General features: G+C 44.3%; 1 protein-coding gene across 5 annotated transcripts in view; it reads right to left on the bottom strand.

Annotated features, from left to right (window-relative positions):
* Positions 1 to 17,274, bottom strand: part of pds5a (PDS5 cohesin associated factor A) — a 304,278-nt gene that overhangs the window by 74,215 nt on the left and 212,789 nt on the right. For all 5 annotated transcript variants that reach the window (XM_038791382.1, XM_038791383.1, XM_038791380.1 and 2 more), the window contains 2 exons: positions 9,121 to 9,189; positions 8,750 to 8,886 (listed from right to left, as the gene is read on the bottom strand). In XM_038791382.1, the coding sequence (XP_038647310.1) occupies positions 8,750 to 8,886; positions 9,121 to 9,189 (206 nt within the window). The remainder of the gene's footprint in view (positions 1 to 8,749; positions 8,887 to 9,120; positions 9,190 to 17,274) is intronic.

Below are 17,274 nucleotides of genomic sequence, written 5' to 3'. Positions count from 1 at the left end.
TATCTCGCTCACTAGACAGTCATGTTCTGCCCTCCTTTCCTTATTCATATGAACAGTAAATGAGATTATTTCACCCCGGACCACTTTCTTCAGTGCTTCCCAAAAAATACCTGCCAACGCCTCCCCATTCTGATTGAACTCCACATAATCCCTTATCGCCAACCGCATCTTATGACAAAAACCTCCATTCGCCAACAACCCCGAGTCAAACCTCCACCCCGGCCTCTGCTCTCGTCCCGTACTGAACCGAATATCCAGCCAGTGGGGTGCATGGTCCGAGATAACTATCCCCACATACTCTGCCCACTCCACCCTAACCAAAATCTCCCGACTCGCTACTAAGTAATCAATCCTCAAATACACCTTATAGACATGTGAAAAGAAGGAATACTTTCCCCTGGGTTCTGAAAGCGTCATGGATCCACCATACCAATCCTCTCTATAAACCACCCCAGCTCCTTTGTCATTCGTACCCTACCCATCGACCTGGGGCTCGATCTATCCACCCTCGGCTCCAGGATACAGTTAAAATCTCCTCCCATGATCAACTGGTACATGGCCAAATCCAGGATTGCTGCCAGCAACCCCCTCATAAAACTCACATCATCCCAATTTGGGGCGTACACATTTATCAACACTACCGGTGCCCCTTCCAATACTCCACTCACAATCACATATCTCCCACCTGGATCCCTAACCTTCTTCGCACTCACGAATCCCATTTTTTTGCTCAATAAAATTGTCACACTCCTTGATTTCACATCAAACCCCGAGTGAAAAACCTGCCTGACCCACCGTTTCCTCAACCTAACTGGTCCTTCATACGGAGGTGTGTCTCCTGCAAAAAGACAACCCCCGCTTTCAGGCTCCTGAGGTGTGCGAACACCCGCGACTTTTTAACTGGCCCATTTAGTCCCCGGACGTTCCATGTTACCAACCTTACCGGAGGCTTGCGCCTCCAATCCCCTCTACCGTACGTCATCTTCCCCACTTAACTCCTGCCCCTTTAATTCCACTCTGTACCTAGCCCATCCCAGATGGCCCCTTTCTTCGCCCTTGACCATGTCATCTCTCACCCCTTGCCGCATCGCAGAAACCCCCCCCCCCCCCCCCCCCCCCCGCTTTTCCCCTACCTCCCCCCGGCCAGCCCTCTTGGCCTTCTCCTCCACCACCTCACTTCCGATCACCAGCATAACCTGCTAGCGCGCGGCTGCCCCTGCCCAAAAGGCACATCCTGATGACCTCCCCCCCACTCCTCAGCTCAGAGAAGGCGGCCTCCTGCTGACCTTACCCTCCCCCACCCAAACAAGGACTTCTCCTGAACTCCAGGTGGCCTTCTCCAAAAGCAAACAAACAGATGTTAAACACAAACAGTCCCATAAAACAGGAGGGGGGATGGGAACCTCCATCCCCACATAAACTTTTCACCCCTAAAACTCCTTACAATCTCAACACTGAACAGAAACCACCCCTCCCACAAAAAAGGCAAAAATCCCCCAATCCCTACGCCCACTTCAAACATGCTCCCGACCATTTCATAGTGCCAGCACCCGGTTCCCAAGCATTGTCCACTCAGTTCTCCCCCAGTTTATGCTCCTTAATGAAGTCTTCGGCCGCTTCTGGGGTCTCGAAATAATACTCCCGGCATCCGAACTTCACCCATAATTTCGCCGGGTAGAGCACCGCCTTGGCCTTGCTGAAACCTATCCGCCGTTTTGCCAACTCGGCTCCGATGTCCTGATAAATCCAGACGTTATTCCCCTCCCAGTTGCAGCTACGCTTCTCCCTGGCCCACTGTAGAATTTTCTCTTTCTCCACAAATTTATGGAGTCTCACGATCACTGCCCCCGGCAAAGCCCCAGCTCTAGGCTTTTGCCTCAGAGACCTATGCGCTCGGTCCACTTCAGGTGCCTTATCTAGCACCCTTTCTGCCACCAGTCCCGCCAGCATCCTCGAGACGTACCTCGTGGCACTCACAGCTTCCACACCATCAGGCAGGCCCACTATTCGAAGGTTCTGCCTTCTCCTGCTCCTCCACCTTAGTGTTTTACAAAGTTCTCCTAGGAGCCTCACCTCCGTCTTCAGAGCCACCACACAATCGCTGTGGTCCGATCACTCCGTTAATCTCCCGAATCTGTGACCCCTGCACCTCCAAACACCTCTCCATCCGCTCCAAAGTACTCTTCAGGTGTGCCACAGCTTCTGCAATGGCCTTTGCATGGTCCTCATGCATTTCTTTCCTCTGTTTATGAAATTCCTCCTTGATAAAAGTAATCAGTTCCTGTATCTGGCGCCTTATAGCTTGCCCCTCCCCTGCCTGTCTGCTGGCAGATACTGTCTGTGAAGCACAAGACTGTTTCAACTTTCCAGCCAAACCTCTCACTGTTTTCTGCTGGGTCTGTTGATCCGGCGAATACTATTCCAGGGGTAAACAACTTGTCCAACATTCACCCATGCCTTTTCATCAAAATTCCACCCGGTTCTGGGTAAAAAGAGCCCTTTTCTGTGACTTTGAACAGGAACAGCCCTTTATGTGACCAATCGCTCAATGGTCACAAGCGTAAGTCGCACCATAGGTGGATTGGTCATGATAAATTGCCCCTTAGTTTCCGAAAGTTAGGTGGGGTTAAGGGGATAAGGTGGGGGATTGGATCTAGGTGGGGTCCTGTGTCAGAGGGTCGGTACAGACTTGATGGGCTGAACGACCTCCTTCAGCACTGTAGGGATTCTATAATTCTAACAGTCACTGCAATTCAGAAATACTGCTTTGAGTGAAAAAAAAATTGGTGCGATTGAAAAGCAAGTTCATTCTCAGAGTAATCAGGTTACTCTTCTAACACATTTAATAATAATAATCTTTATTGTCACAAGTAGGCTTACATTTACACTGCAATGAAGTTACTGTGAAAAGCCCCTAATGGCCACATCCATAGAATTTACATTGCAGAAGGAGGCCATTCGGCCCTTCGAGTCTGCACCGGCTGTAGGAAAGAGCACCCTACCCAAGCCCACACCTCCACCCTATCCCCATAACCTAGTAACCCCACCCAACATTAAGGGCAATTTTGGACACTAAGGGCAATTTAGCATGGCCAATCCACCTAACCTGCACATTTTTGGACTATGGGAGGAAACCGGAGCAGCCGGAGGAAACCCATGCACACACGGGGAGAATTGCAGACTCCGCACAGTGACCCAGGCCGGGAATCGAACCTGGGGCCCTGGAGCTGTGAAGAAATTGTGCTAACCACAATGCTACCGTGCTGTCCTGTGGGACATTTGCCTTTATCAATCGAGGCATAGATTACAAAATCAGGAAGGTCATGTTGGAGTTGTAATAATTTTTAGTGAGGCTACAGCTGGAGTAGTGTGCAATAATGGTCACTTTTTCAGATGGATGTGATTGCACTGAAGCGGGTGTACAGGAGATTCGCCGGCATGTTGCCTGGGATGGACCATTTTATGTTATGACGAGAGGTTAGATGGCATCTAGGAGAATTCAGAATGTTCAAATTACCTAACAAGCACGTCTTTCGGATCTTGTGGAGGAAACCGGAGCACCTGGAGGAAACCCATACAGACACAGAGAGAATGTGCAGACTCCGCACAGTGACCCAAGCCGGGAATCGAACCTGGGACCCTGTTGTGAAGTAACAGTGCTACTCACTATACTACCGTTCCACCCATCATTGCCGTGCCATCCAAGATGCAATAATTCCTTAACATGCCCATAGCAAGGCATTGGGTGGAGAAACTGACCTGCTCTCCAAGAACACCCATCTGCCAGCGATCAGCGAGGTGAAGGCTCAACATCTGTCCTTGCACCCATTTGCAGCTCCAGCAGGTCTGACACCCCAAATATGGCCACCAGGGGACTGGGCTTCAATTCCATCTGTAGAATCACCAACATGGTGGTGAAGAAGGAAACCCAAAATCTCACCGGCTCAGGACAAGCCCAAAAGCTATGCACATGATTTCACAGGCCCCTCCCACAACGCTCACACTCACCTTTCACTCCCTCAAACAACTGACTCATCCTAGCCCTAGTTAACTATGCCCGGTGCTCCACATTCAACTGTATCAGCCACAGTCTCGCGCACCACGAAGAAAAGTTCACCATATGCAAGGTCTCACACCACACTCCCTCATCTAATTCCATTCCTCACTCCTCCCGCCACTTGGCCTTAGTCCCCTCCAATAATGCAGTATCCTCCACTATGATCCTCGCGTAAATTCAGGGGTGCTCCCCTCCTCCATCCCTGCGAGTGACAGAACCCTCTCCAACAATGAGACTGGCAGCACTGCAGGAAACAACAAGAAGACCTGCCTCGCAAGGTCGTTCACCTGCAGTTATTTAAAATTCTCCAACTGTGAAAGCCCAAACGTCGCTGATAACTCCTCTGGACTTGCAAACCGTCCCTCCAGAAACAAGTCCCCCCAAACCTTTGGCATCCAATCTTGCCGGCTCAAACATGTGTTCATCACAGATCGACATTCAACTTAATTTAAAATGCTGTTGGAATTGCCACCATATTTTTAACGACGCGACCATCACCGGATTACACAAAAACTTCCCTGGAGAGAACGAAAACGGGGCTATCACCAGCGCCTGAGCCCCGACTCCCTACATGAATCAGATCTCATCGACTCACAAGCTGTCTCCGGGTCCCCACACCAGCCCAACACCGTATCCTCTTTTGCCATCCAATAATAATAGATCATGCTCGGCAATGCCAAGTCCTCAGATTGCCGGTCCCTCTACAAGACCGTGCCGAATCCCAGCAACTTTACCCACTCAAATCAAGGCTAAATCAGTCTCTCTACCCCACAAAAAACACTTTTGACAAAAAAAACCCAGCAAGCATTGGAATACGAACAGAAAGAGGCAAAATGTTCATCTTCACAATCTGAACCCAGCCTACCAAGGACAGAGGTAGGATATCCTACCTCAGTGAGGCAGCCTTAACCCTACCCACCAGACTCGTAAAGTCTCCCGAATTCCTCAATGCGATGGCCAAAGGCTCAATCGTCAACGAACTAAGAGGAGAGACCGGCACACCTGCCTCGTTAAAATTGTAAGTCAGGATTAACTATTGTAATACAGTATTAGCTATGATTTCCAGACTACAGGCAGAACTACCATGTCAACAATTCAGCAGCCTTCCAACATCTAATTGAGTGGTAGTGAACAATTATGGCAAGATGAAGCTTTGTGAATATTCACAGCACAAGTGTAATAAGAAAAGGCTGAAGTGTTTGCGAGTATTTTCAGCTAACAGAACTGCTCAGTTGCCATTTGAAGTTTCCATCAACATAAATGCTAGTGTCTAGACCAGGGGTGGGCAAACTACGGCCCGCGGGCTGCATGCGGCCCGCCAAAGGTATTTCTGCGGCCCACCAAGTCATTAAAAAAAAAAAAAAATTTTTTTTTTAAAAAAATTTTTTTTTTTTTTTAAATTTTTTTTTAAAGGTTAATGGGTGGGGGGGCTGTTGGGTTACTTACTGGTATAGGGTGGATACGTTGACTTGAGTAGGGTGATCATTGCTTGGCACAACGTCGAGGGCCGAAGGGCCTGTTCTGTGCTGTACTGTTCTATGTTCTATATGAGGCGCCCACAATCATAACCGGGTGAAGTAATTATTTTACTTAATATACTATGCGGCCCTTTGTGAATTGTGAATTTCTGAATGCGGCCCTTGCACGGAAAAGTTTGCCCACCCCTGGTCTAGACAATTTAGTTCACATCATGTGACACTGAAATATAGCTGACACAGCAAGAGCTATGTTCCCTGACAACATCACTGCTTTATTACTGAAGAACTGCACACCAGCTAAACTATTTCAATCCTCATGAAACTGGCATTTACCTGAAGATGTTAGACATTGACCTTGTATATCATATCTACAAAAGGCAGGAAAATCTCACCCAGTCAATTATTGCTTTTCAATCACCCCATATCAGCAGCTAAGTAATTTAACATGTCAACAACCATGTCACAAAGCAATAATTACTCACCAAAACTTGTTTACTGAAAAATAGCTTGGATTGAACCAAAAGGACTCAAATGTAGAGCCTAGATCTAGACATCAAGTCTGAAAGGCTGCCAAGTGCCTGACCAAAGTTGCAATGCCTGGAGCTTCTGTCGAGTTTTATTTGAACCATGTATGAAGTTGAGGACAGAAAATGGAGGACAGAATTCATGATCTGAAGTTGTTAGAACACAATGTTGAGTCTAGACTGCTGTAAAATGTCTAACATGAATAGGTGCTGTTCCGCCAGCTTGTTTTGGGCTTCACTGGAACATGGTCGAATGTAGAGGACACAAATGTGAGCATGAGAGCAAGATGTTTAAGCAAAATGGCAAGCAACTGGAAGGTCGGGGTTTGTGGATTGAGTGGATGTGTTCTGCAAAGCAATCATCCAGTCTGCATTTGATCTCCCCCCGTATCCAAGAGAATGGGATGGATAAAGAAAACCTATTTAAAATGCAACTCATATATAGCTTTGAAATGGAGTGATCCACTTTGATGCATCACTGACAGAAAATGGAGATTAGCTTGAACTCAAGTTCAAAGTTTTGAGGCACGTGCAAGAACACATCGTGAAAGTGTTAATTCTCAAGTATGAATCATGGCTTGAGCTATACAGTAAACTGATCTCCACGGCTGCACTGTTGCAGTGATGTTGTCCTTCATTTAGAGTGTTTAAAACATTCATAACAACACATTTCAAAATCAGTGACATGTTGGAAAACAGTTCATGCACGAAACACCGATTGTCAGCGTGCTACTGAGAAGGATCTCTGACACATCTTGAAGCCAGACACAAGCATCAACGGATGCCAGCGGCAATTTAAAGAGATGTTTAAACTCTGGAATTCACCTTCTTAACGTCTCTGCTCTCTCTTTCCTCCATTAAGACACTCCTTATCATATAGTCTTAGAATTTACAGTGCAGGAGGCCATTCGGCCCACCGAGTCTGCACCGGCTCTTGGAAAGAGCACAATATTTAAGCCCATGCCTCCATCCTATCCCCATAGCCCCATCTAACGTTTTACTAAAGGGGCAATTTAGCATGGCCAATCCACCTAACCAGCACATCTTTGGACTGTGGGATGAAACCAGAGCACTCGGAGGCAACCCATGCAGACACGAAGAGAAAGTGCAAACTCACCTGAGGCTGGAATTGAACCCTGGTCCCTGGAGCTGTGAGGTAGCATTGCTAGTCTCTGTGCTACCGTGCCGCCCGAAAGATCACTATAGCTTAAGATCTACTTTGTAATTTGTGTTAATCCTAAAACCCGTGCGTAATTGTTAAACTAGAGGGGGATTAAAGGACTATTGTATTAAAGTCCAATTTTTTTCATGTTTAATAAATGTTTTCTTCTTGTTGTTAAAACTAATAAGGGGCCCTGTGACTCTGTTGCTCCACATTTTATTTGAAGAAAGTAATAGATCTTTTGAGCTGGGGTTCCATTCTGGGATTTCCCCGTCCAGTTATAACATGAACTGGAATCGTAACACTTGACATCTTTATATCTCAAAGTGTTTCACCCCCCCTTGAAACCTCTTCCTTTGGTTACCTTCCGTATCAACCTTCCATCCTTGGATGTTTTGGTAACATTCCTATTGAGCACCTTGGAATGTTTTATTATATTGAAGGCATTACATTAATTCAAATAGTTGTTAATAAATGATTGAAATCTCAACTAAAAAACTCCCAAATATTAATACCTTACAGCATCACATTGTGATTTTACACTAATGATCATACAAAACAATGAACTTATTTCCAAAATTACACAAGCAATTTCGCAAAAGGATCATGATTTACTTATAGTAGCTTTGCTCTTCATTTATATAAATCGAAGATAACTATGCCCTTTGACAGAGAAGTCAGAACTTAATACACGAGTAAGTCCTATTGTGTAATTGGTGATGAGACAGAACTCGGTATGCTATTTGTGCGCGGAGGTTGAACAAAAAAAATCCTGCTCTCCTTTGTTTAATTATATGCTGTTTGACTGTGACAAAGCTAAATTGTCCCTTACTGAGGTTGCCCTATTTCTACCTCTAGAACATCGTCTGACTGCCTCAGCTCATCTGCTGGTGAAACCCTCATGCATGCCTTTGCTCTCGCTAGACTTGAATATTCCAATGCACTCGTAGCTGTGTACCCATTTGTCACTGCCTGTAAAATTGAGATTGTCTAGAATGTGGTACGGGCAACAGAATCTTGTTCACCCATCACCTCAGTGAAAGCTGACCCATATTTTGACTTCCAGTCAAGCAAAGCTGCACTTTAAAATTCTCATCCTTGTTTTCAAATTCCTCCATGTCCCTTCCCTATCTCTGTAATCTTTTCCAGCCCACAAGATCCCCCGCCCCCTCAACCCATTGGTATCTGTGCTTATATAACTCTGGCCTCTTGGGTATCCCTGATTTTAACTGCTCCACGATTGGTGGCCATGCGTTCAGCTGCCTCGGCCCGAAGTTCTGGAATTCCCTTTCCAAACCTCGACAGCTATTTCCTCCTTTACGTGTCAAGTTTTACTTTGTAACACCTCTGTGCAAAGCTTTAGGACTCATGATGTTTAAGGTGCCAAGTAAAAATTACTGTTCATGTACTATAGTCTTCCTTCAGTTTAACTATGCCGAGTGAATCATACAACTCAATTATATTCCATTACTACAAAGTTCACGATTTTGTGCAAGGGGAAAATTGAAAATAATGTCAGAAAAATTACCTCATCTTTTTCTGTTCAGTTAAGTCACCTTCACTGACCAGCATAGCTGATAGCAGCCGAAGTGTAGAATTCGCAGATTTGGATTGGTTGTTCTTCATCCCTAACAACCACCGTACCAATAACTTGATGGCCTGAACCTAAAGAAAAAGGTTGAAATTACAGCATTACATATACACAGAATTTTTTTTCTCAATTTTTCAAAAATAGACCTTTTTGTTTTTGTGATCAAAACTGATCAATGTAGAAAATAGTATTTTCTGACTAATGTTTTTATTGTTATGTATATACAGAAATGCATATGTTGACAATATTGGATTTTCCAATTGCTATAACTAGTAATGGCTACAATTTATCACCTCAGCCTACAGTACCTTAGCAAAAACTTCTGGAGCGACTTCTTCATTTGGTGTCCACAATTTACCATTTTTCCCTCCAGGGAACTAGATAAATTAGATATCAGCAATTATTTGCACATAAAGGAATAGAAATTTAGAAAAAATATATTTTCAATAAATAAGGCGCAGTGTCAGCTGGTGATATAAACATCAAGGGTTATTCATATTCACATCCCTGAAAGAGACTTGTTATACTACTCTGCAACTTTTGCTAATCAAATTTTTAAAAAATAATTACAAGTAATTACATTAATTACAAGTTGCCCCAAAAAAGCAATTACACAATAACATGCACATCAAAAGATGCTAATTTACGGTGTGGTATGTTTCCAAGTGTCATCTCTTACCCAAGTGGCCATTATGAAGTTGTTGGTCAAGATCATGCGTATCATTACAATTGGGCCTAATCTTGTTCTCATCAAATAGTCACACACATACACTTCTGCAGCAGAAAGTACAGCTTAGGTAACCAGACGTAGGGCCTCGAACCGATTTTCTCTCAGGAACACAAAGGTAAAAAAAAACCCCAACAGCTACCGTGAATGAGATTAGTCAGAAGAGGTTCAGAAGCTTTTTTGTTTATAAAGATAGGTAGCATAACAAGCAGCATCAAATTTTGAAAACAAAGAAATAAATAGAATATACTAAGAACGAACAGCTACGTTTGATCATTTGCTCCAAATGAAAGGGTTCAAATCAATGGGGTGGCACAGTGGTTAGCACTGTTGCCTTACGGGCCCAAGCTTGATTTCAACCTCGGGTGACTGTCTTGTGTGGCGTTTGCACATTCTCCCCGTGCCTGCGTGGGTTTCCTACGGGTGCTCCAGTTTCCTCCCACAATCCAAACATGTGCAGGTTAGGCAGATTGACCATGCTAAATTGCCCCTTGTGTCCAAAGGTTGGGTGGGGGTTACAGGAATAGAACATAGAACAGTACAGCACAGAACAGGCCCTTCGGCCCTCGATGTTGTGCCGAACAATGATCACCCTACTTAAACGTAACCCGTATACCCGTAACCCAACAATCCCCCCATTAACCTTACACTATGGGCAATTTAGCATGGCCAATCCACCTAACCCGCACATCTTTGGACTGTGGGAGGAAACCGGAGCACCCGGAGGAAACCCACGCACACACGGGGAGGACGTGCAGACTCCACACAGACAGTGACCCAGCCGGGAATCGAACCTGGGACCCTGGAGCTGTGAAGCATTGATGCTAACCACAATAGGATGGGTAATTGAGCCAAGATATGGTGATCTTTCAAAGGGTCGGCGCAGACTCGATGGGTCGAATGGCCTCCTTCTGCACTGCAGGGATACTATGATTCGAGAAATATTTCTATGAGCAAGGGATTGTAGCATGTGTTTCCAAGATTGAGTGCATCCTTTTGGTTCAGAACATCATATCATAGAATCCCTACAGTGCAGGAGGCCATTTGGCCCGTCATGTCTGCACTGACACTCCGAAAGAGCACTCAACCTAGGCCCAACCCCTCGCCCTGTCCACCTAATCCCAACTAACCTTTGAACACAAAGGGGTAATTTGAGCATGGCCAATCCATCTAACCTGCACATCTTTGGATTGCGGGAGGAAACTGGAGCACCTGGAGGATACCCATGCAGACACAGGGAGAACGTGCAAACTCCACACAGTCAGTCAGTATAGAAGGATTACAGCACAGGATGCTATTTCTGCCTGTCAAGCCCATGCCAGCAATGTGCAAGAGCAGTTCACGTGTCCCACTCTCCCATCGTTTCTCCATAGCCCTCATTTCTTTTAACTTCGTGCTTATCCAATTTCCTTTTGAAAATATTATCCTGATCAAACTCTCCAAATGATTTGCACAATCTGCTTAGGGACCAATAACTTTTGTTTAAAGTAGACCAAGTTTTAGTCTAATTTAAGATTTAAGAGAATAAAGCCATGAACTTACATGGTAAACTTTACAACATAAGGTCAGAAAGATAAAACAACTTGCAATGTCTAGCTTATACTCGGACATTCAGCGTTAATGAAGTAACCGTGAATTAACAGGTAAAGTGAGGTCAATCACCCAGACTGCACATTAAATAGCAATGCAACCAAGACAGATTCCATGATTTCTCAGTAACCCACTCAGACATCAACAAACACTGAGTGAACCAATCTCGATGTAACCCTCGACTCTCTCACAAGGAATTCCAGTCTTCATCTTTGAGGACCTTCCTTTGGAATTCTCTCCAAATGTTGCTCGAACTCGGATGGCCTCAATAACAGTCAGCCTGCAGGCAATCAAATCTAGTCTACCAAGATTTAGTTCCCCTGAATTCCCGAGTCTGCACTCCAGTACCAACTCACAAGAGAACTTCACCTCTCTGGCTGCGCGGAGAACACTCTGCTTTAAAGGGTTACCTTTATTTTAACGGCCCCGAGTACAGAGTCACCAACCCTCTACTGCCTTCTTAGAAGCGAGAGCTTCTCCCGAGCCCTCGTTGAATGTTTGCCAGCTACAGTCCTGTTTCTGTGAGGAGCTCTTTATCTGTTCCCCTTTCTTTTTAACTGGCAAGTCTCCCTGTCCCCTACCCTGTCTGAGGCTCTTATTTCGGGACCTCGCCCTGTCCTCTTCCTGGGAATCTTCTTCATTATAGAGCCCAGTTTCTGGATCACATGATCAGGATCTATTTTGTGCTGTTTCCTTTATACGTGGGTGCAATGGTCTCGTGTTCTTGGTCCAGAGAACTTCAAAATGCCGGACTGCACATGTGCTGCTCCCAGTCTCAAGTCTGAGAGGACTGGAGATCAACAAGTCAGATCTCGTAACAAAAGTCACTATTGGATATGCCTCTTTCACCCATTCAGAAAGTGCATTCCAGAACTTACCCAGGCACTGTGTAAGAGGGGGCCAAATGGAGAGGGTTGAAGTAAATGATTTATTAGGGCAATCAATAATTATAGTCTATTAAAGGAGATTTTCCAATGTAACTTGGTTTTCTAAGTCCTAAAGATACAGTCACATCCAACGGTGCTAATAAGAGATTAGGGAAAGAGCCACAGAAAGACAAGGGCAGAAATACTCATTCGTCCTGGGCGAACACCTGTAACTTGTTTAATGCAATGTTTGAACCAGACAATGTTTCAATGTAAATAATGCCTTCGACTACGTGACCTAAATTTATAAATATCATTTCATTTCTCAGTTGAATAGAGTCAGCTCCGGAGACCCTTCTCGGAGTTGTGCTCTCCCAGCGCGCTGACCAATAAACTATCGTTCTTTACCAGTCACACTAAATTACAGTGAAGAGGCCCATCGGCCTGTTGAGTCTGCACCGACACATGAAAAATAACTGACCTGCCTACCTAATCCCACCTGCCATCACTTGGCCCACAGTCTTGAACGTTATGACAGTCCAAGTGCTCTGCCGGGTACTTTTTAAAGGATGTCAGGCAACCCGCCTATATCCATCCTCTCAGACAGTGCATTCCAGACCATCACCACTCTCTGGGTAAAATGGTTTTTCCTCACATCCCCCTTAAACAACCTGCCCCTCATCTTGAACCTGTCTCCCCTCGTGAATGACCCTTCAACTAAGGGGAACAGCTGCTCCCTATGCATGGCCCTCATAATCTTGTACACCTCGATCAGGTCGCCCTCTCAATCTTCTCTGCTCCAACGAAAACAACCGTAGCCCATCTAACCTCTCTTCATAACATAAAATGTTCCATCCCAGGCATCATGCCGATGAATCTCCTGTACACCCGCTTCAGTGCATCCATCTGAAAAAGTGACCATAATTGCACACTACTCCAGCTGTAGCCTCACCAAAGTTTATTACAACTCCAACATGACCTCCCTGATTTTGTAATCTATGCCTCGATTGATAAAGGCATGTCCCATAGGGCAGCACGGTAGCACAGTGGTTAGCACAATTGCTTCACAGCTCCAGGGTCCCAGGTACGATTCCCAGCTTGGGTCACTGTCTGTGTGGAGTCTATACTTTCTCCCCGTGTGCGTGGTTTTCCTCCGGGTGCTCCGGTTTCCTCCCACAGTCCAAAGATGTGCAGGTTTGGTGGAATGGCCATGATAAATTACGCTTAGTGTCCAAAAAAGGTCAGGTGGGATTGCTGGGTTATGGGGATAGGGTGGAGGCATGGGCTTAAGTGGGGTGCTCTTTCCTCAGACCCAGTGCAGACTCAATGGGCCAAATGGTCTTCAGCACTGTAAATTCTATGATATGCCCTTTTCATTATCCTATAAATCTGCCCACCTGTCACCCTTCCTTATTCTGCTTTTGATTCACTGTCCCTTTTAGAGTCATACAGCTTTGCAGCACAGAAAGAGGCCCTTCATGTCTGCACCGCAATCAAGAACCTACCCATGATAATGCCATTTTCCTTCACTTGATCTGCAGCCTTATATGCTGTGGCGTTACAAGTGCTCATCTAGGCGCTCCTTAAATGTTGAGAGGGTTCCTGCCTCTACCACCTTTTCAGCCAGTGAATTATTCCATTAGTTTCAATTTTGCCTATCATAACAAAGTCCATTAACCCTCATCAAACAACTGTTACCTCATCAAAATCAAGTTAATTTGGCTGAAACTAGTCTATGCTGACTAATTAATTTACACGTGTCCTGCAACTGTTGATTTTGTTCCAGGGTATCATTTCTAATCGATTTTTCAACACAGCGGTAGAACTGGTATTTGCTGGGTTTACAGAGCAGTAAAGAAACTCGGAAGATTATTGGCTGCATCATTTCAATTTCCACCCTTACTCCCCTCAGTGTTTTCAGGTGCATCCCATCCGGTCCTGTTGACTAATCATCTTTTAAGTACAGCCAGCCTTTCTAATAAATCACCTTTATCAATTTTTAGTCCATCCATTATCTCAACTCTCTTTTTTCATCATGACTTTGGGAGCATATCTTCCTTGGTAAGGACAGTGCAAAGTACTTATTTAGTTTCAATACCATGTGCTTTGCCTCCATGCGTGTAGGTCTCATTTTTTGATGCCAAATCACCACTTCCTATCATTCCTCTGCCGTTTTTACATCTTTCTATTTTCAAGTAAATTTGGTCCTCTATATCTTTCCAACTAGTTGGTGGCCTGTAGAATACATCAGTAGTTTAATGGCACCTTCATTGTTTCACTGTAAAAACACAGATTCTGTCCATGACCCTCCAGGATATCCTTGTTTCCTGCACTGTAAAGTTCTCCTCAATCAGCACTGTCACTACACTTTTTTTTCCTTTGCCTATCTTTCCTTAACATTCAGGAATATTAGTAGCCAGATCCCGTTCTTATCCTGACTTCATATTCCGATGTGGCCGTTTGCACCTGGAGTTCAATAACCTTTTTTTGCCACGCTGTGTGTGTTTACATATTTACATTGTAAACCTCAGATTGTGGGAATAAGAGTTAGTCCTTGACTTGAATGATCAGGGAGAATACCAACAAATTAATTTTACCATTCACTCTTGATCTACTGATGGCTTGGTAACTTTATTTATTTTCCATTATATATTCCATTTTATAGTTATGCCAGCACGATTACGGAGTAATACCATGACATGTCACCTGTCGTGAGGTCAGAATCTGCCTATATACTTTTCAAATTCACAATGGGATAACTCCGTGAAGGTTGATACTACAAGCATAAATTTAATAATAATCTTTATCAATGTCACAAGTAGGCTTACATTAACACTGCAATGAAGTTACTGTGAAAATGTCCTTGTCACCACACTCCAGCGCCCATTCAGGTACTATGGGAGCATTCAAAATATCCAGTTCACCTAACAAGCACACCTTTTTGGACTTGTGGGAGGAAAATGGAGCACCCGGAGGAAACCCACCCAGACACGGAGAGAGCGTGCAGATTCCGCACAGACAGTGACCCAAGCCGGGAATCACACCTGGGTCCCTGGCGCTGTGAAGCAACAATACTAACTACTGCGCCACCGCAGCTAACTGTTCGTTACATTTTTGAATTTCTAAACAATTTTGAACATTTCTCAAGCAATTTATCAGAAATGCCCAAACAATTGCCAGCAATATTTTTATTTATTCTTTCATGGGATGTAAGCATTGCTGGCAAGGACAGTATTTGATGCTGATCTCTAATTGCCCTCAAAAAGATGGTGGTCATCCACTACCTCAAACTGCCCTAGTCCTTCTGGAATAAGTACACCCACAGTGCTGTTGTAGGAAGGGAGTTGACGCCAATTGAAAGAAAGTTTAAACACTGCATTGATGGAGGTAAGCTCTGGGTTTGGGGGGTGGTGTGTTGTTCGAGAGCAGCAGAATTAGGAGAATTGCTCCTTCTGACCACCTTCGTGAATGGTCTCCTTCTGTGCTGCCACCCTTCTTTGATTCGATAAAGCCTGTAGAAATGTGGCAATTTTTTCCAAATCACAATAAATTCAGAAACATGATGGGCCCCAAGTTTCCTCAAACGTTCTGCCATTATGCTGCTTTTACTCTGTTGGAAGTGCAGCAGCAACTGTATATACATGTATAAACATCGCCTGCAGCACAACAAAGTCAATACAGTGTAAAGGCAGAAAGTCTGAGCTCTGGCTAATCAATTAACAAGATAAATCAATAATACTGAACAAGCCAATTTTAACAGGTATCAGAGGATGAGGAAAGCCCTTCTGAGTTCATGTGACGGAACATTTTTAACTTAAGATTGCAAAGATCAAAATGACTAAGAGCCAAAAAGTGTTCAGTAAGGTACTACATAAAAAGCTACGTAATAAGTGACCATGGTGTTGGTGTTAGCATGGATTGAGGATTGACTAACTGATAGGAGACAGAGAAGGTATAAGACAGCATTTTTGGGATGCAACCTTAATTATTGGAGTGCCACAGGGATCCGTACTGGGGCCATATTTATTTACAATACCTGTTAATGACTTGGATGAGGGAAGTAAATGTACTATTACCAAGTTTGCGGTTGACACGAAAATAAGTGGAAAGGCAAGTGGTGAGGATGACAGAAAGAGTCTAGAGGAATATAGAAACGTTAGCTGCGTGGGCAAAAACTTGGCAGATGAAATAGAATATAGGAAATGTGAAGTTATGTAAAGAATAAAGGTCGGAAGAATAGGCTGGATATTATTTAAATGGACAAAGACTGCAGAAAACTGTAGCACAGAGGGACCTGGGGGTTAGAAAGGGTCCAACGGAGGTTCAGAACAATGATCCCTGGAATGAGGAGCTTGTCATATGAGGAGCGGTTGAGGACTCTAGGTCTGTACTCATTGGAGTTTAGGAAAAATGAGAACATAAGTGTACAGCCTCAGACAGAAGGGACAATCCTTTAAAATTGAGATGAGAAGGAATTTCTTCAACCAGAGTGTGGCGAATCTGTGGAACTGATTGCTGCAGAGGCTAATCACGGAATGTTTTTAAGACAGAGATAGATAGGTTCTTGATTAATAAGGGGATCAAGAGTTATGGGGAGAAGTCAGGAGAATGGGGATGAGAAACATATCAGCCATGATTTAATGGCAGAACAGACTCGTTGGGCTGAATGGCCTAATTCTGCTCTTATGTCTTATGAGGGTCCTTGCGTATAAATCACATAAAGCTAGCATGCAAGCTCAGCGGGTAATAGGGAATGCAAAGACAATGCTACCCTTTATTTCAAAGGAAATCAATTATAAAATGGGGAAGTCCTGCCAAAACTATACAAGCACGAGTTAGACCACACCTGGAACATTGCAAAATGTATTGGTCCCCTTTATCGAAGGAAAGATATACTGACATTGGAGGCAGTCCAGAGAATGTTCATTAGATTGGTCCCAGGTCTGGAGGGAGTTTGTTTATAGGGCAAGTACTCCATTAGAGTTTATAATAATGAGAGACAACCTTATTGGGACATGTAGGATTCTAAGGGGGCTTGACAGAGTAGATGCTGACAGGATGTTTCCTATTGTGACAGAGTGTAGTAGTAAAGGGCATAATCTCATAATAAGAAGTCATCCATTTAAGACCAAGATGAGGAGGAATTTCTCTCTGAGGGTAGTGAATTTTTTATCGCAGAGAGCTGCAGAGGCTGGGTCATTAAATATGTTCATGGCTAAGATAGACAGATTTTTTAAATCAGTAAGGGAATTAAGGATAATGCGGAATTGAGAATGATA

Source organism: Scyliorhinus canicula, chromosome 3 (assembly GCF_902713615.1).
Source record: "Scyliorhinus canicula chromosome 3, sScyCan1.1, whole genome shotgun sequence".
Classification (NCBI taxonomy): domain Eukaryota; kingdom Metazoa; phylum Chordata; class Chondrichthyes; order Carcharhiniformes; family Scyliorhinidae; genus Scyliorhinus; species Scyliorhinus canicula.
This window is presented reverse-complemented; position numbering and strand designations above follow the sequence as displayed.